We start from the raw sequence: 27,090 nt of genomic DNA on the forward strand, positions 1-27,090 counted from the left end.
GCAGCTGATGCATGACTTTAAACATGGATAATAAGTGACGCACTGGTGGCGCAAGGCTTTCATAAATAAGGCCCTGACTTTGTTTGATGATATTGATTGGTTGTACATAGGTTCTGCGCAGTGTTTCTTACATGTTATTCAAAAATCGATTTTTGGGTGCAATTGATTGGTATATGTATTTGGCCCTTATTTATGATTGCCATGTGCAGCTGATGCATGACTTTAAACATGGGTAATACGTGACGCACTGTTGGCGCAAGGCTTTCATAAATAAGGCCCTGACTTTGTTTGATGATATTGAGTGGTTGTACTTAGGTTTTGCGCAGTGTTTCTTACATGTTATTGAAAAATCGATTTTTGGGTGCAATTGATTGGTATATGTATTTGGCCCTTATTTATGATTGCCATGTGCAGCTGATGCATGACTTTAAACATGGGTAATAAGTGACGCACTGGTGGCGCAAGGCTTTCATAAATAAGGCCCTGACTTTGTTTGATGATATTGATTGGTTGTACATAGGTTCTGCGCAGTGTTTCTTACATGTTATTCAAAAATCGATTTTTGGGTGCAATTGATTGGTATATGTATTTTGCCCTAATTTATGATTGCCATGTGCAGCTGATGCATGACTTTAAACATGGGTAATACGTGACGCACTGGTGGCGCAAGGCTTTCATAAATAAGGCCCTGACTTTGTTTGATGATATTGATTGGTTGTACATAGGTTCTGCGCAGTGTTTCTTACATGTTATTCAAAAATCGATTTTTGGGTGCAATTGATTGGTATATGTATTTTGCCCTTATTTATGATTGCCATGTGCAACTGATGCATGACTCTAAACATGGGTAATAAGTGACGCACTGGTGGCGCAAGGCTTTCATAAATAAGGCCCTGACTTTGTTTGATGATATTGAGTGGTTGTACTTAGGTTCAGCGCCGTGTTTCTTACATGTTATTGAAAAATCGATTTTTGGGTGCAATTGATTGGTATATGTATTTGGCCCTTATTTATGATTGCCATGTGCAACTGATGCATGATTTTAAACATGGGTAATAAGTGACCCACTGGTGGCGCAAGGCTTTCATAAATAAGGCCCTGACTTTGTTTGATGATATTGAGTGGTTGTACTTAGGTTCTGCGCCGTGTTTCTTACATGTTATTGAAAAATCGATTTTTGGGTGCAATTGATTGGTATATGTATTTGGCCCTTATTTATGATTGCCATGTGCAGCTGATGCATGACTTTAAACATGGGTAATAAGTGACGCACTGGTGGCGCAAGGCTTTCATAAATAAGGCCCTGACTTTGTTTGATGATATTGATTGGTTGTACATAGGTTCTGCGCCGTGTTTCTTACATGTTATTGAAAAATCGATTTTTGGGTGCAATTGATTGGTATATGTATTTGGCCCTTATTTATGATTGCCATGTGCAGCTGATGCATGACTTTAAACATGGGTAATAAGTGACGCACTGGTGGCGCAAGGCTTTCATAAATAAGGCCCTGACTTTGTTTGATGATATTGATTGGTTGTACATAGGTTCTGCACAGTGTTTCTTACATGTTATTCAAAAATCGATTTTTGGGTGCAATTGATTGGTATATGTATTTGGCCCTTATTTATGATTGCCATGTGCAGCCGATGCAAAACTTTAAACATGGGTAATAAGTGACGCACTGGTGGCGCAAGGCCTTTATAAATCAGACCCTGACTTTGTTTGATGATATTGAGTGGTTGTACTTAGGTTTTGCGCAGTGTTTCTTACATGTTATTGAAAAATCGATTTTTGGGTGCAATTGATTGGTATTTGCATTTGGCCCTTATTTATGAATGCCATGTGCAGCTGATGCTTGACTTTAAACATGGGTAATAAGTGACGCACTGGTGGCGCAAGGCTTTCATAAATAAGGCCCTGACTTTGTTTGATGATATTGAGTGGTTGTACTTAGGTTCTGCGCCGTGTTTCTTACATGTTATTGAAAAATCGATTTTTGGGTGCAATTGATTGGTATATGTATTTGGCCCTTATTTATGATTGCCATGTGCAGCTGATGCATGACTTTAAACATGGGTAATAAGTGACGCACTGGTGGCGCAAGGCTTTCATAAATAAGGCCCTGACTTTGTTTGATGATATTGATTGGTTGTACATAGGTTCTGCGCCGTGTTTCTTACATGTTATTGAAAAATCGATTTTTGGGTGCAATTGATTGGTATATGTATTTGGCCCTTATTTATGATTGCCATGTGCAGCTGATGCATGACTTTAAACATGGGTAATAAGTGACGCACTGGTGGCGCAAGGCTTTCATAAATAAGGCCCTGACTTTGTTTGATGATATTGATTGGTTGTACATAGGTTCTGCACAGTGTTTCTTACATGTTATTCAAAAATCGATTTTTGGGTGCAATTGATTGGTATATGTATTTGGCCCTTATTTATGATTGCCATGTGCAGCCGATGCAAAACTTTAAACATGGGTAATAAGTGACGCACTGGTGGCGCAAGGCCTTTATAAATCAGACCCTGACTTTGTTTGATGATATTGAGTGGTTGTACTTAGGTTTTGCGCAGTGTTTCTTACATGTTATTGAAAAATCGATTTTTGGGTGCAATTGATTGGTATTTGCATTTGGCCCTTATTTATGAATGCCATGTGCAGCTGATGCTTGACTTTAAACATGGGTAATAAGTGACGCACTGGTGGCGCAAGGCCTTTAAAAATAAAGCCATGAGTTGCTATTGTATAAACTTAAATATGTTGCAATTTATTGTTTATATTGTTTGCTTTTTAACATTACTTTGTTGTTTGCTAATAGTGGTCTTTCATGTGTTTTTTAACAGAACAACAGATTCAAATCAACTTCTGAAAAGGAAGCAAAAATGCCTTCAAGGCAAAGAAATATCAAAAATACCATACGGAAAAGGAGAACATCAACAACAGAGTTTATGGAATCCTCTTCAACAACTACTTCAAAAAACACCAGAAAAGCTTCTGGTAAGCCAATTAAGTCTTTTCTTCGCAACATATGTCGTAGGAAAAAAAATGAAATTGCTAATGTGAATATACAGAAAAAGTCAACAAATCTAAAAAGGAAAGAGAAGCCCACAAAAAATGTTTCCATTGGACCAGGAGAGAAGAGAATGGTTAGCAATAGAAGGGTAAATGTTTTTAGGGACATTCGTAGGCGAATGTTTCGCAATAGGGTAGTTTTAAATTTGCTAAAAAATGAAAAGAAAAAGAAAAGTGTAGAAAAGATTGTTGATCAGGCTTTTGAAGTTAAGAAAAAATTATTTATTTTAATAATCAATAGAATTAGGATACTTAATAAGGCAATGGATGTTTTCAAATCGAACAGTAGATGGAAAAGAATTATTAATCGGAGTAATTTTTGTGAAGTATTTTCTGGTGAATGGATGCATAGTTCAAGTTCTGAGCCTTTTTTTAATGAGGAGAGTTACTTTCAGGAAAATGATTTGGTGCATGCAGTTGACACCAGTGGTCGTGCATATGAGGTGAAAGATAGTTGTGTGATGGAAAAAGAGAAACTTGTATCTAGAGATGCAGAAGAGGTGTTAGCTGATGAAGTTTTAGGGAGACGTACTAAGGGTCCAGTGTACACATGGAAATGCAGTAGTATTTGTAGTGTGCGACAGGAATCAATTGATTTGCTTCGAAATTTCTTACGTACATATAGTAAAAAAAGTCTCAAACAAAAAATGAAGATCCTGCAAGAGTTAGATCCTTGCAGAGTGAGAGAAAGCACAGGTTTGCAAGGGCATTCACTAGCATGTCTTTCTAGAAAAGTTTGTCGGAGTGTTTTTCATCATTTTAGGATGTTAGCAGTGCATCATAATAACGTAAGGAAATTAGTGAGGAAGTTGTATTATGCAAAAAGTCCTGCACTTAAGCTTAAACAGTTAAATAGTGCTCTTTTGCATGGATCTGAAGTGGATGTAAAGACTATTTGTGAAGAAATTGAGTTTTGTTATTTTGGGAACAAAGAGGACAGTGTAGAAATAGATATAGTAATGGATGGTAATGCAGAAGATAATGGACAAATTTCAAGTATTGAAAAGTTTGATGAGGAAATTATCAAGTTTAAGGTGAAATCAAGTGAGAGGCCTAATGTAACTTGTGTGTGTTGTCGACGGACTCATTATAAAATTCAGACTAGGTTAGTTGATTTATATGCAAAAAGTGAATTGGAAAATAATAGTGAATGGGAGGATTTTGTAAGTTATTTGTTGGTGGAGAATTCTTTTGATTTGAGTTTGGATCAGCGTATTTGCACTTATTGTTTGAAAAAATTAAATGAAAATAGAATGCCTGCAAGAGCAGTTTATAATAATCTTCAGTTGATAGATATTCCTTCTGAATTGATGGATCTAAATACTTATGAATCTATTTTGATTCAATGTGTCCATCCTTTTCAGGCTATTGTACGCATGGAGCCTAAGACAGGGAAATTGCCTCCATCAGATTTACTGAGAGGATTAAAGGGAAGAGTTGTTTATTTGCCTCTAGATGTAAAGAAAAATATTAATACAATTGGTGTAGAAAGAGTAGAAGAAGATCCTTTAGTTATTCTAGTTAATGGGGTTCCAACAAAGAGTAAGAAAATTTGGCAAGATTTAGTGGATGTTAAAAAAGTCAAGAAGGCAACGTTGTATTTAGTTAAAAACAATGAGTACTACAAACATGTAAGTGTTGGAGTAGAGGAAACAGCTACAGAAGAAGATAGTGATTCTTCAGTTGGTCAAATTGAAAAAGTTGATGTGTCTAGAACTGAAGAAATATATGAACATTATACTGTTCATCCTTTGCATTCCAAAGAAGTAATGGGAAATGCAATTGACTTGTTTCAAATGAAGGCAGCAAAAGGAAGTCCCATTAGTGTATGGGAAGAAAGTTTGGAAGCTCGTTGTTTTCCACAATTATTTCCAACAGGTTGTGGTGGACGATATGATGATCGACCAGTTCAAATTCCTGCAGCTGAATACCGGACTCTAAGATTATATGCAGAAGATCCAAGGTTTCGTCAATGCATTCCATATTTATTTCATCTACTGTTTGAAAGTGATTTGTCTGGGCTTTCTTATGCAGTTAATCATATATTAAAAAGTGGACCTCATTTGCAAAATGTATGTGCAAGGGACTTTATGGAGAAAGTTAATCTGCAAGACAGTATTTTGGAATCTCAGCTAATCAATCTCATGGCATGTCAACGTGGAACCAACGAGTATTGGTTTCGTCGTCATGGAGAATTGAAATGTATGCTAAGAAACTTAGGAACTCCTACATGGTTCCTCACTCTTAGCTGTGCTGAGTATGCATGGGACGATTTACTTCAATTTCTACGAGAGGCAAATGAAAACATACCAAATATAGAATTGAAAACACCAGGAGAACTGTGTTCTTTAGATCCAGTGAATGTTTGCAGATATTTTAATCATAGATTTGAAGCTATGATGTCTTTTATTACCAACAAAAAAAATCCTCCCCTTGGAGAGGTTTTGGATTTCTTTTGGAGGAAGGAATATCAAGCGAGAAGTGCTCCTCATATACATATGTTGTTGTGGATTAAAGATGCACCCAAATTTGGATCAGATTCAGATGAAACAGTGATGAGTTTCATTGAAGAGTATTCAACATGTGCTGTTCCAAAATCTACTGAAGAAAACAATTTAAGGCAACAAGTTTTACGTTTTCAATCTCATCGTTGTGGAAAGTACTGTCGTCGAAAATTTAAAAACAAGGAAAAGTACTACACGAAATGTCGTTTTGCATTTCCTCGACCAGTGATTTCTAAGGGAAGAGTAAATAATTTGATGTCATCTCTACGACATACTGTGACGAGAAAATCTCCCAAAAACACATATAATTTGAAAAGAAATGAAGAATCTAAGTACATCAACGATTACAACCCAGTGATTTTGTCCATGTGGAATGCTAACATGGATATTCAGTTCGTTGCTGACAACTCTATTGCTGTGGCTCGATATGTGACATCTTACATCACCAAAAAAGAAAAGACAGAACTGAAGGAAATGTGGGAGGACATTTCACATGAAAAGAGTCTAAGCAAGAAATTATACAGTTTCAGTCTGAAGATGTTGTCGCATCGAGAAATTGGAGCATATGAATGTTCTGATCGGTTATCATCAGCAAGTCTCTATGCCAAATCAAGAACAATCATTTGGGTGAGTCTTGGTCTTGCTGCAACACGAAACCGAGTTTTGAAATCTGTACAAGAAATTGAATATTTGGCGGAAAAAGAACCAAACAGTACAGATATTTTGAAGACAAATATGTTGGATACATACTATCCAAATAGAAGTACTCACCTTGAGAACACATGTTTGTATGAAGTTCTTCAAAACTACAGTTATAAGAGGAACATCACAGAAGATATCAATAATGGAAAATATGCACTCATTGGCTATGAAGGATGTCTAGTGAAGCAGAAAAAAGGCCATTTGATTAATCATCGAAAATTGAGTTGTGAAGTTCCAGACAAAAGAGAATTTTACTATTTAGCTCTTTTGCAACTCTTTAAGCCATGGCGTACAGAAGAGGAACTACTTGGAGATTTTCTCTGTTATGAAGACTCTTTTAATGCAACTAAGGATACCATAGAATGTCCTATTTTTCTAAATTATCTGCAAATGTTGAATGAAGAAATGGAGCAAGAAACCACAATTGCTGAAGAGATAGCTAGAAACAGTTCTCAAGATAGTCAGAGTTCTACTTCATTGAGCCAGGATCCACTAGGAGGACCAATTATCCAAAATGAAGCTGCCACTGCCATGGATGAGGTGGAAAGAGCTATGGAACAAGCTCAAGAGGATGGAGTTAACTTAGAAGATTTGGTAACGCAACTAAACATTGAGCAGAAAAAGATATATGATGAAGTCACAGAGCAGATTGAACATGGATTCAGACATGAGAAAAAAGAGTGCTCATGTATATTATTTGACCCTGTCCGACTGTATGTAAGTGGAGAAGCGGGGACAGGAAAAAGTTTTCTAATTAAAGCTGTTGCAAGTTATCTGCAGAAAAGGACTGATTCACCACTGTCTTGTGTTGTAACTGCTCCAACTGGTCTGGCAGCACATAACATTAAAGGGATTACTCTACATCGTTTATTGATGCTGCCAGTTGAACATGATAATAAATTGCATTACAACAAGCTATCTGGAGATGCGTGTTCTGAAGTTTCAAGAGTCTTGAAGAAAATGAAACTTCTTATCATAGATGAAGTAAGCATGGTCTCAAATCTAATGCTTGCTTTTGTGCATTTGAGAATGCAAGAAATTCTTAAAACAGACTATGATGTGTTATTTGGAGGAAAACACATTATTGTTTTTGGAGATCTATTGCAGTTGACTCCAGTAAAAGGACAACCAGTGTTTAAAATGCTCACGCATGAAGATACCAGGAAGTCCCTTGGAAGCATTGGAAATGTTAATATATGGCTAAATTTTAAATATGCTGAACTGCTTCAAAATATGCGACAGGCCAAGGATGAAGATTATAAAAATATTCTACAAGATGTAAGAATTGGAAAAATGACTGAGAAAGGGAAAAAAGCTTTGCATAGTCGATTAATTTCAAATTTGTATCCAAATGAAAACATTCTTCCAGAGAATATTTTTAAAAAAATGACTGAGAAGAAATCTGGGATATGTTTGATGCCAACTCTGCAAGAATGTTCCATCTTCAACCAAAAAATGTTAGACTTAGAAAATGAAGAGATTGTGAAACTGGAAGCAATAGATAAAATAGAGCATATGGGTGCAACAATTGTTTTGTCAGAAAATTTGAAAACTAAATTGCATTCATTGGAGAAAAGTATTTCAAAAACAGCTGGTTTTGAAAAGACTCTGAATGTGTGTTTAAATTGTCGTATCATTTTGAGAAGGAATTTAAATGTTGAAAGCGGTCTGGTAAATGGAGCAATGGGTTATGTTGTTGATTTTGTGAATTACAGAAATAGAGATGGAATTGAATTTTTAAAAATAAAATTTGATGGCATTGAACAAGTACAACAAATAAGTCGTTGTTCTGCTAGATTTTTACTTGTAAAAGACTTATATGTTCGCCGAAAACAGTTTCCTGTTTGTTTGGCGTATGCAGTGACAATTCATAAATCTCAAGGTTTAAGTGTAGATAGTGCATTGGTGAACATTGGAAGATCTGTGTTTAAAGAGGGTATGGCATATGTGGCATTATCTCGAGTCAGAACTTTATCAGGATTGTACTTGATTGCGTGTGATGAGACAAAGATTTCTGCCGATCTAGATTGTGTTAAAGAATACAATAGGTTAAGAAGAGAGTATGCTCCACATTTGCCTCAATATCCTCTGTTTGAAAAACGTGTGGTAGGCCGAAAAAGAAGAAATGAGGATAATTGTAGTGAGGTAGTTGCAAAAAGACAAAAAGTAGAGAAAACTGTAATTGAAAACAGGAAGAAAAAGAATTGTGGAGAAAATGTTGTTGGATTTCAGTTTGAAAACAGTTCTGGTGTCAACTGCTATGCTAATGTAGTGGTTAATGTTGTTTTTTTTCTTAAAAGTTTACAAGAACAGATTGTTGAAAATCGGGATCAAAGATTGTGTGGTTTATTGAATTCTGTGTTTCAGAAATGTAGCAGTGTTACAGCACAAATAGAAAGTGTAACAGAAATTCGAAATATTTTAGATTTGTGTTCTGGTCAAGATAAATTTTCACAGAACATTCAGCAGGATTGTCAGGAATTTTTAATGTATATGTTTGGTGTTTTGGAAGATGAAGGTGTAGATGTAGATAATCTTTTCAGTCTTTCTTATCAATGGCAGCATGACTGCCACAATTGTAGTTTATCAAGTACTACTACAATAGACACTGAAAGATTTATATATTTGACTTTACCAGACTGTAAATCAGTGTCTTTTAAAAATCTAGTTAAAGCAGCAGATCATAATATGGTGTGTACCCAATGTAACTGTACAATGCTGTCCACATTATTCATACAAAGGTATGGGCAGTATATTATTTTAGTTTTCCAACGATGTAGACCTGATGGAACTAAATTGACAACTTCTATCAAAAATTTTGTGGCTTCTCAGTTATCAATTTCTGGAAGGACCTTTACAACTGAAGCTATTATTTATCATGATGGATCTTCGACCACCTCAGGACATTATACATGCTACTTAAAATCTGAAAATGGATGGAGTTACTGCAATGATTCTCATTTAACTTATAAACAACGTTTGCCTTATGACTCTACAAATTCTTATCTAGTGTTTTTAAAACCAAAGTTTTAGTAAAGGGAATTGGCCTTTGAAGACGGGAATAGTTAATAAAAGTTAGTTAGTTAGTTAGTTAATCTAATATTTGAAATTATTTATCTCATGTAGATACTTTAAGTGGATCTCAAAGTAAAAAATACTGATATATCTGACACAAATTGGCCGTGAGGAAAATGTAAGATATGATGTTGTTAGATCTTTTTTCATAGGAAGTTGATGAAATCGAAGTTATAGAGCACAGCAGACTTTTTTTCACCAAAAGGACCTTCACTATCTGCAATCTCATGTAGATACTTTAAGTGGATCTCAAAGTAAAAAATACTGATATATCTGACACAAATTGGCCGTGAGGAAAGTGTAACATATGATGTTGTTAGATCTTTTTTCATAGGAAGTCGATGAAATGGAAGTTATAGAGCACAGCAGACTTTTTTCCACCAAAAGGACCTTCACTATCTGCAATTTGGTCTCACGGAAAAGTAAGTGAATCAAAGATTAGTGTACTTATATGAGATGTATGTTTGAATGGGTTTTTTTAAACACAATCTTTTAGATTGTGTTTTTTTTTTCCCGCTGTTATATGATGAAGACTTTGATCTCACTAATTTAAGTGAAATTCAATATATTCTGAGAACAGCAAAAATAAATAATGTAACATATTGTAGAAGTTATTGTGTAGTTTGCATTGTGTAATTTATATTGTGTTCACATTGTCTTATACTCATTTTCTTTTTCACCCTTATTTACCTCTCTTTACTAATTTACACTCTTTTTTCATCGCTGTTTCTTTAGTGCACTTCATTCACAACTTCTTAATCTAATAGGAACTGTCTGCATTTCCTCTGTTCCTTCCACCACTTTTTATCTTTTTCATATTCTCACAGTACCACTGCTTTAGTTTCCTAACCCTCTCTTTCTTTTTCTCCTTTTTTTTTCTTTCGCATCCATTGTACTGTAGTTCACTTAGTTCTTCCTTTTGTCTTTCTGTGTACTTACTCTCTCACTCCTGTTTTATCCATCGTTCTATACTAACTTCATTCCTTTCATCCCTTCACTCTGTTACTTTACTTCACTCACTCTCAATCATCTTCTATTCCTCTTTTTTATTTATAGTTTCTCAATCAGACTTCTCTCCTTTTCACTCATTTTTCTTTTATTTTCTTATCTTTACTGATTTTGATTTGATATCTTACATTCTTTTAGTATCTTATTTACCTTTAGGAATTTGTTCTCTTTCTATTTCTTTTTCCTTTTTTTTTCTCTTTCTACATTACTTTCTTTCTGTTTTTGTATCCTTCACTATTGCATCATTTCTTAGTAAACTTTTGTAGATTTTTAAACCTCATGAACTGTTGCTTCTATTTTATTATATATTTTTAAGAAATTATAACGTGTTTTTTCTTTTATCTTTCATAGATACAAGTTTGCATTGATTATATGGTAAGTGTGTTTACAAAATCTTTTTTGTTATCACCTTTTGTTTTATTTTCACTATTTTTCTGTCACCCTACCGCACCCCTATTTCCTTACTTTGCTTCCCTCACTTATTCTTTTGTTCCATGTTTACTTCCGACCACATTCAATTTCTTTCAGTACTTCTGCCTATGCACACTCCTTCACTTACTTTTTTTACTGGTTCATTTAGTCCCTTTGTGACAGTCCTTCTTTTACTCTCTCTCTTGTTTGTCTCTATTACTCCCCATGTGTTACCCTTATTCACTTACATGTACCCTCTTTCACCCCTCTTTACTTATATTCACTGATATTTACTTTCCCTCAATCACTGCTATTCTTTTCCTCTGATTCCGTCACTACCTGACATTCCCATACTTAACTGTCCTTCTTTTTACTTTCAACATCCATTTACAATCTCCCTTAACCTCTGCTTTAGTCTTCTTCCTATTTCTTCTTTCTTTTGCTCCCTTATTCATTTTTCTTTTCTCAGTTACTTCCTTTTACACTTTTTATCTGTCTTACTATCTATTACACAGTCCCTCCTTCATTTTTTTTTTCTTTTTTTTTGTTAGTGCGCTGACGGTACGCGCACCGGTACGCGCACCGAAAGCGAAATATAAAAAAAAATATTTTAAATTAAAAATATTATCTCAATATACATTATAGTGTTCATTTTTACAAAAACATACTTTAGCAATTCACTAAAAAACACATAGGTATGAGTATGAATAAAAAGTTAGGAATTAGCATTTAAAAAACCTATGAAATTCACTGAAAAAACCATAGGTTTCACACCAGTTATAGTTAGGAATTAGCATTTAAAAAACCTATGAAATTCACTGAAAAAACCATAGGTTTCACACCAGTTATAGTTAGGAATTAGCATTTAAAAAACCTATGAAATTCACTGAAAAAACCATAGGTTTCACACCAGTTATAGTTAGGAATTAGCATTTAAAAAACCTATTAAATTCACTGAAAAAACCATAGGTTTCACACCAGTTATAGTTAGCTGGAAATTTTACTGATATAAAACCATTGAAATTCCCACGTTATAGTTAGTCGGACTCACTATAACTTGCGCGTGCAATGCACTGCTGATGACATCACATATTACATCACTCATGACATGGTCAGTGACATCACTCATGACACCATCCTTGTGACATAGTGACAGACCTCCTTTCACTATAATGTAACCCTTGAGACACATATTCAAAAATAGAAACTGAAATTTTTTAAAAAATGGAGATACCTATATCAGTTACAACAAGCAATTCAGTAATTCCACTATCTATATACACATCCACTCATTCACCAACAGTTCTATATAGTCACTCATACATATACTCACTCATCATATGAAGAGATACACCTATACATCCTGTTACACACCGACATTCATCCAAAAGTTACTCACACACATATTCACACGTGCAAATAAACTATTGAACAACCATTTATTTGAATATAGAGTTATACACACACTTCCACCTTACTTCTACTGAAAATTACACAAATTTATTCTCTTAAACAATCACTTATAGAAACACATACTTATTTAAACAGGAAATCTTACAATCTCTTACTCTCACATATACTCACTTATATACATCAATATTCATATATACTAGATTAAAACATATGTAGTTACTGATAAAGACACTAGTGAGACAGTCATTCACTCACTAACAAACACATATAGACACTCATCCACCCATACAGTCCTGTACATATGCTGTCTTCAAAACACATACAAACAAAGAGTCAGTCACTCATGCATCTATGTGCTAAGTAATACCTCCACCAAACCATATAGACACTCATACTGATACTACTAAAAATATCAAATAACCCATATACATACGCATGTAGCTACTTATCAACACATGTAGCCACTTATACACAAAGTGAAACACTAATATATGTATTTAAATATTTAAACATAACTCACTAATATTTATTTTTCAGAAAGACACATATTCACTGGATGGTGTCATCAGTGATGTCATGAGTGATGTCACTGACCATGTCATGAGTGATGTAATATGTGATGTCATCAGCAGTGCATTGCACGCGCAAGTTATAGTGAGTCCGACTAACTATAACGTGGGAATTTCAATGGTTTTATATCAGTAAAATTTCCAGCTAACTATAACTGGTGTGAAACCTATGGTTTTTTCAGTGAATTTAATAGGTTTTTTAAATGCTAATTCCTAACTATAACTGGTGTGAAACCTATGGTTTTTTCAGTGAATATATATATATATATATATATATATATATATATATATATATATATATATATATATATATTAAATATTTTTATTTGCATTTTCAACCAACATAAAACAGCTAGCATGTCACAATTAGTCACAATTGTGTCAAAACACCCACATACCACCCGCCCCGTAGACATATCATCTACCCCATTCCATGAACCAGGGAGGCATACTGTCGCTTTGTGCGTTTCAATTCCGGTATTCTCCTCCCCATCCCCCCTGTCGTCCCGAGGGTGGGAGACGCAGGCCCGGTGTCCCCCCAGTCCGGGGCCCAGTTATGTTCAAAACCCGTGAGAAGCTGGTCAGCTCCCTGGCCACCATCCAATCCATGATATATTCCCCATTTCCCCCGTATCTTATGGAATTTCCGGGGGCACCATCTCGCTTTGTATGTGACCCTTTATGCCGCCATATACATGTCCATCCTCCTCCTCCATTCGGGCTGCAAATATATTCATTATCTCTTTTATAAATTTCACACCTAGACCAAAATGCGATATTGCTCTGTACAAAAATACCCAATTGACTCGATCAAAAGCCTTAGCGGCATCAAAAGTAAGAATCGTAAGTGGGATATTCTCTTGGGTGGCTATATCAATGGCTCCAATTAGTTGGTGAGTGAGATTGTGCATTTGCCTCTCCTTAATAAAGCCTTTTTGATCATTTGTATTAATTTACCTGTTATATTCCCTAGTCGTTGCCAAAATCTGAGTATACATTTTGTAATCGTTATTTAAAAGAGAAATGGGTCAGTAAGACTCACACTTCAACGGGTTTTTACCCGGTTTTAATATTAAACTAATAGTGGCATCATGCCAGGATTTTGGGAGCGCTAAACCTGAACTAAGAATATGATTGAAAAGATCCACCAATCTAGGAGCCAGTGTATCTTTTAGAACCACGTAGAGCTCATTTGGAAGAGAATCTGGGCCAGCCGCCTTCGCTCTTTTCATCCTTTTTAGTGCTCCCAACACTTCCTCAACAGTAATTTCTGTATTTAATCTATCACGTAACAGCCTCTAGCTTTGGGATCACCGATTCTTTAAGATACGAATCCACTAAATTACTGGAGACCGCCAAGTCTTCTTCATATAGGGATTGAAAAAAGTCTGTGAAGGCTTTCTCTATCCTTTGTCTATCTACACCCTGGCTACCCAGGGGTTCTTCTTGAATTGCCATGATTTTATTCCTATTAGTGTTAGTCCGTATTTTCCAAGCAGGAAGCTTTCCGCTACCTTCTCCATACTCGTAGTTTGACAGACTACTGACTTCCCACCTTTTCCTTACCCTGTCTTCGAAAAAGTTTGACAAATCACATCTTCTTAACAATTCTTTCCCTTATTCTCTTTTGTTCTGCCTCAGGGGTCGCCACTTCCAACTTTCTATGTTGATCTAGGATGTCTGACTCTAATTGATTAATATTATGTCTAATCTCCTTGTTTCTTTCAACTGCCAGACCAATAAGAGTGCCCCTAATCACTGCTTTTTAGGTATACCAAACTATCTGTGTAGATGTTCCTTTGATAGAGTTGTTCTGAAAATAATCTTCCGTTACAAACTTCAATTTGTCGATAACCTGTTCCTCTAAAAGAGGAGTACGGTCTACAGTCCATCTTAGTTCACCCTGGGAAGAGTCTTGATTTATCTTTGTGTAGACTAGAGAGTGGTCATATAAATAGGCTGGTACATGTTCAACTTTTTCTGTTACTTAACATTTTATCTATTAATAAAAAATCGATTCTTGATGCATGACCATACTTGTGAATTTGTTATTTTGATCACCATTATTCTTCCAAACATCTACCAGGCCCAAATCTTCCCTGAATCTGCTCAGCCAATTCCCCTCATTTTAGGAAGATTTTAAGCTTTTCCTGGGGGATACCTGTCACTTTTAGGATCTAATAACAAATTAAAATCTCCTCCCAAGATAATTGGAGCAGGTATGTTAATTAGTTGAGTTTATAATGATTGGAGCAGCACTGGATCGTCTGTATTTGATCAATAATGGCCAGCGATTGCATTTTGGTTGCTTTCTAATGTAATTTTTACGACTACCACCTTCCCTTCACGTCAACATCTAATATTATTATTTTTTACTCTTTTTAAAGATTATGACCACTCCCTGATGCAACAGGTTTTTTTTTTTTTAAAAACTTTATTGCAGCATTCATAAGGTACAAGTATGGGCCTACAACCACGGGGGCCGGCCGCTAAACAAAAGTGAAACCTGATTTATCAGTATTTAACACAGCTCCTCAGCCGACAACCCTGAGGTACGGCAGCGATTAAGAATGGATCTTGTACTAATACGCATTGATACATTACAGGAGATAATAAAGGTTTCATTTTATATTATTTAAATAAACGGATCAGGTGCCATACAATATGAACAATAGGACACGGGGGACAGGCCAGGAAATCAGGATATGTAGATAAAAGAACCATACATGGGACTACGGCGTTAAGGCTTATGATTCAGAGATCACAGCAGTACAATATACATTTCCGTAGACGCCTGTACTCGGGGCCTGCCCACCCAAGGTGCGACCGGACGTAAATCCAAAGCACTAAATACCAGATCTCGATAAGGAAAAATAGAGCACTAACCATACTGATCCAAAGGAATAAAGGGAAGGGAGAAAAGAAAGGCCATAGAAAATAAGAAAGGCAAAATAAAAAAAAAACCTCCAACCCCCCACCCTGTACCCCTGCCGATGGCTATAGCCTAACCTCACTAGCAGCGTGCCTGTCGCCCACTAACCTAAACCCTAAAAGAAGGGAAAGAAGAAAAAGAGTGGAGGAGGGCATGGTCATACGATGTTCCCGACCCCTAGTCCCCCTGCCCAACACAGATACCCCTGTAGCGAAGGACGGATGTCGAGCTACTCTTACAAAGGACCACAGGGGGTACCGTGATACACCGCCCAGCCTTATTATTCAAACAGTTGCGATTTAGGCGCCAATAACAGTAGTTCCAAATCATCCCGATGTAATGAACTTAACCCTGACCCTTCCGAACCAGCACACGGACCCTCCCCAGCGAGCCCCTTGAGCACACATACAAGTCATAAATGAGACGGAAGCCATCGAAAGTTAAGCCATTACCACTTGTAGCTGATAACTCTACTAAAAGTTCAAGCACTAAAAGTGTCCTTCCCCGCGCTGGGCCGTTGCGATGTTTCTCGTCCCGGGATCGTAGAATCTCCAAAGGATGAAGAGTCCACCACACGATGAGGGGAGAGTCTATGGCACAGGTCTCCGGGGGGGAACGCCACACAATACTTCCAAAGTCAATGACGATGTAAGGTACCATGACACACTCACGGCCTCGGGGACACAATCTTCCAGAGCGCCATCCATTGGTTCTAATATTCGCTTCTCTACTTGTTCCCTCACGGGTTCCTCACACAAAGGCAAAATGGCTGCTGCATGAACGGCTGTAGAATGCTGATTCAACCGTAGGGCACGGTCCGGGGCCTCGAGCAGAATCCCAATTAGGCATGCATCCATGTTAGTTAAGGACTCATCCATTTGCGAGTTAAATGCCCAAAGTTCCAACAGTATCGATCTTAACGTCAGCCCTGATGTCGTTTGATCCATTTTATCAAGTTCGGTACCAGTCTCGATCAGCTCCCCGGGTGAAACTGGCATTTCCAGGTGGGGCAAACAGGATCACAAGAGGGCAAGCGTAAACGGTGACTCGCCGTTATCCACAGCCGCGGTGACTCGGCGGAACACCGCTGGCCGGGGTCCCGACCCGCAGAGACCCCACAGAAATCTATGCCAGGTCCGCGGGACGGGGAACCCCACCTTCAGTCAGCAAGCAGGTCACCTTTTTTTCAATGCTGGGATAGGAAGACAATCGCCACCAAATTCGGGCATAGGTGAAGATTCCAATACGATTGACCGGACCCTGCCAAGGTCCCCAGCCGATGTTGTTGAACTGCAGCCCAGCCTTGCGGATACTCGAGCCCCCGGCTTCACCGTCGGAACAGGCCACAATCTTCAACACGGTGTAAGTTTGTTAAATCAGCAGATAAAAACGTCGGGATTTCGCCATCGGAGTGAGGAACGCTTCATACAAGCAGGGGCTGGGCGTGAGGTCAGGATATCGTACAGGATCTTGCGGCGAAATACGGAGATCGGCGGACCCGGGAACCTAAGCAGCCATCTTGTTTGCCGTTGTAGCTCCTCCCCTAATGCAACAGGTTTGATTTGTACATACATACCTCTCCACACATTTCTTATGTTTTATAATTTCGATCCAATTTTAAAAGATGTGTTTCCTGTAAAACTATAATATGGCTTTTTACTAATTTAAAGTATTCAAAACATTTCTGACGACTTCTCCTCACTCTAAGCCCAGTTACATTCCAAGATATGATCTTTATTTTATTTCTGCCCAAAGGTTCATTCATCTAGTCTTACTCTCTCATCCTCATCCACCTTCCAAAGCCCGCCCATCTTACTGAGATCTTGACTACTTTTAAATTTTGCGTATCGGACACATTTTTTATATGTTTTCCCTAATACTCCCCACCCAAAAAAATAGAAAACTAGAAAACTGTGCCCTTAAAAATAAGCATACACCCCCCTAACCCCCCCCTCACTCCCCTTGAGAACCCTCTCTACTGTCATTGGACTAACTATTGTCCTATTTCGAGCACCATTGTCACGAGGTCTTACTTACACTGTAGAAGACTCCCTGTTTTGCACTTTAATTTGTTCTATTCATTTTTCCAATTCTTTCGGTTCCCTGATATTGTGTGTCTGATTTTTCCACGTGATCCTAAGTACAGCTAGGAACTTCATTTGGACTGTTGCACCCAATGACCTGAGTTTCTCCATGTAGTTTCCCAGCTCCCACTGTCTGTCCTGTGTAGCTCGTGATAGATCAGATCTGAATTTGAAGCTGTAATCTCCTTTTGTAATATTACCAGCCTTTAGAGCATCACTCAGAATTTGTTCTTTCAATGTATGAGTTTTGAAATTCACAAGAATTTTCAGAGCATTTTTCCTCACTCTGCTTAACCTAAGGGGTCTGTATGTACCCTTTGAATATCTTCCTCAATGGTTTTTTCATCTAGTCCAGGAATAAAGTCAGTCAGTAGTTTCACCACAAAATCCCCTTATATTTTGCCCTTCCCAGCCTTCCGGGATATTAAATATTCGCAAATTATTTTGCCTTGAATTGTTTTCCAGTATTTCGATTATTTTTTCTAAGATCTTTTTCGTCTATTCTCATCTTATAAATTTCCTCTTGGCAAATTTTTACTTCTTCTCGAGTTTGTTCCATCATGTTTTCCATTACCGACACTCGGTCCCTTAAAGAGTTAACCTTTGACTCAAGTGCCTCACATGTGGCCTGAATTTTTTCTTGTTTGTTTTCCGATCTTGCAAAATTAGTTCTCCTTTCTGCAATTAGTGTATCTGCGCTGTTTTGCATGTCTGAATTTTTCCCCTGACCATTTGAGGATTTACTCTGGGCATCCGTACCTAAGCCACCTTGGAGGACCTCTTGAGGTCCTACTCCCCCATTCTCAAGGTTTTCCGCCGCTAGTACATGAAACCGATGTGCATCAATATTGCTCCTCCAACAGCTGTTGATTCTAGAGATTGCATGTTTTTCACCCCCCGGTACTACTTTCTTCCTCCGAGGTTATAAAACTGTGGGGAAGCTTTTCCATCTACTTAAAGAAGGAGCGTAGAGATGGGGTCACTTTTATTTTTACCCCTTGTCTGGCTTGATCAGATTCTGCAGCTTTAGCAGCTTTAGTAGATATAACCATGCTGCTAACCCTTCTCTTTTGAACTTTAGATCTTTCCCCCTTCCTACTATTTGTTATTGTTATTATTGCAGGTGTCGTTTCTCGAACTTCCCCTGGTATACTCTGACTTGCCTTCTCCACGATTTCAGCTGCAAAAGGTCTGTTTCTTAGAGCATAAGAAAATCCTTGCTTTAATATTATGACAGGGGTCTCTTTTTTGGGAGGGCTTTTTTGAACTTTCAGAGAAGCTGAGTTTGTTTCTGTACACTGCAGGAGTTCTCCCCTTGAGTTCTTGTTGGAGCTTTAACAGTTAACACTGCCCCAGTTTTTCCCCTCCCTCTCCCTCTTACAGTTTTCATGCACGTAGAGGAAAGATCACTTTGGATTTCCACCTTCTCCAGTCCTGGCTCTTCAGGGGAGGGTAGGTCCAAACTTTACCAGAGGGGCCTCTGAAAGCTACCCGGGCTGTTGCTTTCTGTCTGCAAAGCAGTCTCTCCGCGGCTTCTGCCCACACACCTCCCCAGGTCAAGTACGTCTTTATCTGACTGGAAAGCCACTCCTCGGTTAGTCTCCCTCCCGCTCCAAAACCGCACTGGGAGCGGCAGCTTAAGGTCAGCTTCTTTTGCATATGCTGCAGCAACAGCGGTACGTTATCCCCTTACACACTGTTTTTCTTTCAAAGTTCGTCTGTTATCATTCCGATTGAAGTATATTGAGGTTCACTAGTGCGGGAGTCCTTTCTTAAAGAATTTCATACCTCGGTCGAACGGAGTTCGCGACCGGGCGTCTTATCCGGCCGCCATGTTCACTGCCTTTTATGGAAAAGAAACTCTTCTATAAGGATGCCATGATTTTTATATGCACCCTTGATAATGAATTAGCATGTCGAGCTGTTGCAGGATACATAATCTGGGCTATAAATAGAAGGAAATCCCTTGTACCTTTGGATAATTTAGTTTATAAAGATGACTGAAAGATGACTCTAGGTGGATAATAACTTTAATTTTGAGAAAAGTAAGATGATTTTTACTAATGGAGTTTTAACAGCATATTGAATGAGTTTTTGAACTGTAATGTATTTGATCATGGTTTTAATATATGACTTTTTAATTGATGTACTTTTATGGATCAATAAAAAGATTCTGAATAAAGTTATTTGACTTGTTTGTCTTCTGCATATGAGAATATTTCAAATTCAAAGGGCTTGACCAGCTGAGCAAGGGGAGATATGACATTTTGAAAAGTGTAGGGCTTAGGGCCGAGCCCTTTGGAACTCCCCTGTCCAGGGACAGAGTATTAGATTGAAAAGGACCAAGCGTAAGTCCTGTCCTTAAGGAAGTCTGTTAGCCAATCCAGTGCAGTGCCACGAATTCCCATCTCATGAAGTCATTGAACCAGGATGGGATGTGACAAAGTTTCAGATGCCTCTGACAGGTGGGGAAGCACCGGCATGGCTGGAGTGCCTACGTCCAAGGAAAGACTAAGTGAGTCAACAACCTCTACAAGGGTGGTTTCTGTACTATGGGAGGGACGAAAGTCCGATTGAGAAGAGTCCAACAGTAGGGATCTAGGATTGAAGTAAGCAGGGTTAGATCTCCATAAAGGAATTCTCACATTTTGATGGAACATATTGCCCATCCCCGGTGCCAGATAGTCATGACTATGAAAGCCTTGATGGGTTTAATATTAGTAAGAGGTATGCTGCTTTTACACAATAGATCAAAATAAGTCTTTGGGACCTATTTCAGCTTGAAATTTCCAATCAACTATTACAATCCAAAATGAAACTTGTTAACTTATCTAGACAGCATTTTAAACATGCAAATCACATTATCATTCATTTGGCTAAATAATGTGTGCTTGATAATTCATTGCACAGACAATGAAAAGATTGCATGGACTTAATACCGTTAGTGAATATATGATAGAACATGTATTTGTTTTTATAGAAGCAACTTTCTTTGTGTGACACATTTTAGCTCATGGTTCCTGAATGCTGTCAATATAGTCATTAGAAGTAAATGATGCTTTATAAAGTGGAAAATGACACAACGTGTTAAACATAACACAATTTTTTGAAATGTCTGCCTCGCTTCCTTGTCTTTTCAGGCCAGCCTCATACGAAGACAAGAAAGAATGATCAAGAACCGGGAGTCGGCCTTCCAGTCCCGCAGGAAGAAGAAGGAATACATGGAGGTCATGGAGTGCAGGTTGAAAGCTGCCCTTGCCGAAAATGAAAAACTCAAGAAGGAAAACGGATCCCTTCAGAAACTTTTGGAGGTCATGGAGTCTGAGGTAGGAGCAGGTGTGCTTTGATAATCTAGACATACATTTATTTACAATATGGATAAATTGGGCGTGCATCGGAAAGAATAACATGTGTCATCTTAGAAATTGTGATATACAAATCCAGATATGATTTTACACTGTTAATACGTTTGAGGTATATGATCACTCGGTTCAATCAAAGGTTTCTTGGCACGGAAATAATAAGTTTGAGAATCACTGTATTTAAAAAAAGTTAAAAGTACTAACAAAGAGTTGGTTTGAGGGGCGCATGGCCAATCGGAGCAGCAAGATGGGCACTCACTGAGAGGGATCTTCCAGCCGAGCCAAAATATCTGTTATTTATCCTACCTTTATCTCGGAATCCTGTACAGCACAGCACCCAATATGCTTGCCTACAAGATGTGTGAGCCGAATCCTAAAATCCAGGGACTGGGAATGCAGACGACTACCCTCCTAGGATGAGCAGAAAATCCTGGCTCACTGCGGCCTAGAGGGTGCGCTCCCGTGGGCTGCCTGGAACTGGCGTGGTGGGCGCTGTGGTCGGCCCTGCGCCTCTGCTAACAGCTTGTGCCGGTGCATGCGACCTTCGAGGGGTGCACACTCGGGCTGAAGACGCCCTGCTGTGGAGAGACGTCGGCCGCCAGCTGGTACGGGAAGAAAGTGGCTCAGCAGGGCCCATTATGCTGGTGAGTCCCGCGGAGTGACCTGAGCTGGTGGGGTGCGGCTTACGGCCCATGGTGGGGACCCCGAGGCCTGCGTTGCCTCTCCTTCTCCACACGAGGACATATGCCGTTACTGGCGACCTAGCGTGCGGTGTGCCTGGGTCGGTGCCGACCCCTTCGCTTGTTTTCTCTGCTATCGGACTCTTGCGGGCCATGTGGTGCCCCATGCAGGTGCGGCTACAATAGACCCGCATAGACCACACAGCAGATAGGTCACTGTGGTTCCCCGGATCTATCCAGCGAAATCAGAGGGACGCTCCCGGCGGCACCATAAGGAGGCACCTAACTTACGCGAACCGCCAGGCACCGGAGGCGGCAGCATGGGAAGTGCACAGACTGCCTTCGAGGGACATACTGGACTAAAGCATCATCCGAAGAATACGTGACGGAGTTGGAACCACCTTACCTTCCCCCAAACCTGCCATTATCACGTGTGGTGCTCTGCATGATCCTGAATCCTGTGGGCCTGCCTGCCAGGCATCCTGCCTGTGAGTTGGTGTGGCCTGGGAATTGTTGCGTTGCCTATCTGCGGTGTGCTCACGGCAACAACATAAGGGCGAACTGAGAGGCGTTGAACCGGGACACTAGACCCATGAAAATATCAAAAAGACAGTGAAGATGGGCAGGAACCATCGGACCTTGCCCCAAGCCTGCTGTGCCACATGCAGAGGGACCGGCGTTGAAGTGGGCCCTGCGCGCCTGTCCGCTTGACCGCCTGCCCGTCAGTCAACATAGTCATGGGCAATGCAGACATTAAACAGCCAAAACTGAATTTTGACAAGCAAGTGACACACCAGCAGGAGGGTGGCCCTGTAACATCCAACGAGACTGGAGAAGTTGTTATGAACGCCATGCAAGAAGACTACTACTATAAGACTTTAAAGCCAGCCTGCAGGCGATTGACTCTAAACTGTACTCCTTGGCTGCACACATGGACCTTGTAGCCCAGCGAGTGGAGAAGCACAAAACCCAAATTGATACCCTTAAAACCAAAGTATCCAACTTCAATGACTGCCAAGCCGAAACGCATGAGCAGATGCTGCACATGGACAAGATTCTCAACCTTATAAATGCCAAAAATGAGGATTTGGATGCCAGATCCCGGTGCAATAACGTCCAAATTACTGGAATCCTGGAGACGACCAACATTCTGAATATGGAGAAGTACGTGGAAACGATGTTGAAGGACCTTTTTGGGAACAACCTCCCAACATGTTCCTAGTGGAGCAGGCGCATCTCTCCTTGGGCCCCCAACTGCAGATCGAAGCCCAGTCGCGCCCAAACCTTGAACGCCTCCTCAACTATCGAGGCCGGGACACAATAGTGAGGATGGCCCACGAGCAGGACTCAATTCAGTACCAGGTCAATACAATAGCCTTGTATCCGGACTTCACCCAGCTGGTCCAGTCAGCACACCGAAAATTAGTTCCGGCCAAGAAACTGCTTCAACAATCTGGAACTAAATACTCTCTTAGTTACCCTGCAAAACTCAAGAGTGCAAACTGATGGCAAGCCTCTCATATTCACGAATGGGAATGCCATGGTAAAATTTGCCAAACAGGCGGCAAAAAAACTACCAGCCCGAAGCATGCAGATGACACATCGTCGGGCAGCCACTTGAGCGACAATGATTGAATATACTGTCCTGAGATGTTGGCACAATCAGGTTTCATTACAATATCAAACACCTGTACTGTGGTTTCTTCCTGTTTGTTTGTTATGACCTACCCAGTATGGACCTACAACAGGTGCATCTTTGTCTTCTTATCTTAATGTTGCGTTATCAAGTTTTGCTTACACTATCAATGCAGCGGCACGAGTTACAATTTGTCTGAGCTCGGCCACCTTGCCTTAAACTGGCAGGGGTGTATGCCGGCGACTCCTCCTTTCCCTTGGGATAATTCCCATGAGGCCTTTGGGCTTTTCTTTAATCACAAAAATGTTATTAGGGAGGGCTACGTACTCAACCTTATTGGGGGTTAGGTGTGGGAGGTGGGTGGGGCAGGTTCAGTTGTTGTTTTATACCGCAAAATGTCCTTCTGAGGATGTTGCTGTTGTATGGGCTCATCAAGCTGAAAGACACACATTGACACTGTACAGGTGATCACAGCCCCTGTACATGTTTCTATTTGTCCAGCACCACACATAGCTGACCACACGTGGAGCTATCCACCCCTAGCCTTGACCAGACACAACGCCACGCAGGCTAGCATGGCAACATTAAACTGCATCATTTGGAATGTCTACGGCCTGAACGACTATTGGAAAGTGCGACTAGTACACACTTACCTGTCCAGGCATAAAGTCGACATCTGTTTCTTACAAGAGAAACATTTGACTGATTCATCCATGCCCAGGCTTAAGTACAGCAGATGGGGCTAAACCTCAGCCTAGTCCAACTACTCAGAGGGGTTGCGATTCTAATTTGCAAAGGTCTCCCATGGACAACTGAACGAGTCACAATAGATCCAAAAGGCCGCTATATTATACTAAAGGGTGGGCTTTATGGGTAGCACAATATCCTAGCAAACACATATGGGCCAAACACAGACAACCCTGACTTCGTCAGCCGAGTGTGGCAGGGGATCCAAACCTTGGAGAATACTGCGATACTCTGGGGCGGGGACTTTAATGTTATCTTATCTGAACATGTAGACAGAGTGGGTACAGCTCGTTCACATCACCCACAATCGGCTGCCGCACTCCGCACCCTAATGGACGATCACTAGCTGGTAGCCACCCGGCGAGCATTGCCGCCTGAAATATCTGCATATCTCAGCAACATAAAGGCTGGTCCAGACTGGATTTCTGGCTACCGTCTAGAGATATCCACTCATGGGCGAACAAAGCCACACATTACCCCCACACACACTATCAGATCACGCACCCATAGCACTCAAGTTCCAAATACCTAAACCATACATACAGCCCTCCACACGCTTGGACTCGGTATTCACAGAAGAGAGCCGCAATAAAATAGTTGACTACTTTGAACACAGCACAGGCGAAGTAGATTCAGTGGGGACAACATGGGAGACTTTTAAAGTTGTTATCCGCGGGGCTTGCATAGCTGTGCAGTCAGGAGTGCTGAGAGACACCCACAACTGTCTCTCGAAAATAGAGAGTGAGATCCGAGATTTAGAATGCCAATACTTCCAATCCCAAGCACCTGTAACACTGGCTAGATTGCACAGAAAATTGACAGAATTCCATGACGAGGTGGAAAGAGAAACCAAATTCCTGCATAAATACGTACAAGCCTGCAAGTATGGAGAGGGACACAGACCCGGAAAGACGTTGGCAAAATAATTAAAACCACCTAGGGGTTCCTAATACACTACTAAACTCCATCCACCTGAAGCGCCACCGGTCCACTCACAAATGGAAATACTTGACACAATGAAAAATTTCTATACTCACCTTTACACCTCCTAGACAGGCCTCTTAGACTCGGAAATTGTAGACCACCTTGACTCAATAGAGTTGCTGTGGCTAGGTAGAGCACATTGTGAATATCTGAATGAACCGTTAACTACGAAAGATGTTCAGAAGATCATCCAGAGTCTTCCCAGAGACAAGGAACCCATGGCAGACGGGCTTACCTCTGCATTTTATAAAGAATACACATCTCTGCTGGCCCCTCGCTTGTTTGGAGGTATACCAGGAAGCACTACAGAGGGGATCACTCCCTCCCTCAATGTGCGAGGCAGTAATTATTACACTGCTTAAACCAGGGAAGGATCCCACCTCATGTGACTCATATCGCTCGCTCTCCCTCAAAAACATAGATAATAAAAGTTCAGCTAAATTACTGGCGAACAGACTACAGCCCCTACTTCCCCTCATTGTGAGGTCGGATCAATCTGGATTTGTACTGGGCTGCTCCACCTCACGTAACCGGAGAACCATATTTACGCTGATGCACTACCTCGCCCCACACGTCCCTGCGATTGCTGCATTACTAGATGCCACTAAGGCATTTGATTCACTAGAGTGGGAATTTCTCTTCATACTCCTAGCTCAGCTGGGACTAAGCCCTATCTTTATACAACAAATTTAACTCCTATATGCTTCCCCTACCACCAGAGTAAGAGTAAACAGGCACATTTCTGATCCTATTACAATGTTGCGGGGCACCCGCCATGGATGCCCAATATCCCCGCTTCTATTTGCCATCGCCACAGAGCCACTTGCGGCTAGATTGAGACAACATCACACAAATAGAGGTATAGGTTTCACCACAAAAGGCTTGATTGTCTCCATGTACGCAGACGATCTCACTCTCTATGTCATAGACCCCGCGGTTAACTTCACGCCCATCACCAGAGAACTGGTGCGCTATGGTGTATTTCAGGGACCCACATCAACTGGGCCAAGTCTACGGTCCTCCCGTTGACAGGTGGCACCTCTATCTTTGAATCCGAATTCCCGATAGCCGGGCAGACTGACCAACACGCTACGTGGAAATATGGATCAGCAGGGACATACAGGATATCTGTTCAGCCAATTATGGTAGAGTAATGACATGGATAGAAGAAAGAATCCAAAAATCGAAGAGTCTGCCACTGTCCCTTTCCAGCCGCATTGTGATCACAAAAGTGATAATCCTCCCTAAATTATTATATTTCTTTATAAATATCCCTATACCAATAACTGCACACTTCTTCAAACGCCTCAAATCAAGCATGGCCGAACTAGTCTGGGCTGGGAAACAACCCAGGGTATCATGGCAACTACTTCCGCTACCACTAGCTCAGGGTGGCCTGGGAGTTCCTGATTTCATATTATATGCATATTGGGCTCATACTCAGTACTTACGCTTCTGGCAGCACCCAAAGCCATTTCAGACACATGCAGCCACCATAGAAATAGAAAGGTTTGCTCCCCTCCCCTTGTCAACAGCACTATACCTACCAAGACTAGAAGCGCCATAGGCAATAAATCAACACCACAGAAGTACTGCCCTGGGCTTGGGGTGCACTCTGTAGGAGGGCTAAACTGGACGTGATATACACACCATCCATACCGCTTGCCAACAACCCACTAATCCCCCTGTTAATGGAACAGAGCGCATGGGTGCGCACACACCAGAGCGGGCTGGACACTTGTAATGACCCGTCCCCCAATGGTCAATTACTCACACTACAGCGCCTATGTGGGTCACCACAACCAGCGCCAGTAGATGCGCTGTTGTACTTTCAGCTGAGAGAGGCAAGTTGGGCACTCTTCAACACTTTCCTCACTGCCCCGCTGCCGCTCCCAGCGCTGGA

At 40.2% G+C, this 27,090-nt stretch overlaps 1 protein-coding gene across 2 annotated transcripts in view; it reads left to right on the plus strand.

Annotated features, from left to right (window-relative positions):
• The window catches only part of ATF6 (activating transcription factor 6), a 1,839,477-nt gene that overhangs the window by 927,255 nt on the left and 885,132 nt on the right, over positions 1 to 27,090 (plus strand). For both annotated transcript variants that reach the window (XR_015309808.1, XM_086964422.1), the window contains exon 8: positions 20,919 to 21,104. Coding sequence is in view for 1 of the 2 variants with exons in the window: in XM_086964422.1 (XP_086820548.1) it covers positions 20,919 to 21,104 (186 nt within the window). In the remaining variant the exon portion in view is untranslated. The remainder of the gene's footprint in view (positions 1 to 20,918; positions 21,105 to 27,090) is intronic.

Source organism: Lissotriton vulgaris, chromosome 1_1, assembly GCF_964263255.1.
Source record: "Lissotriton vulgaris chromosome 1_1, aLisVul1.2, whole genome shotgun sequence".
Classification (NCBI taxonomy): domain Eukaryota; kingdom Metazoa; phylum Chordata; class Amphibia; order Caudata; family Salamandridae; genus Lissotriton; species Lissotriton vulgaris.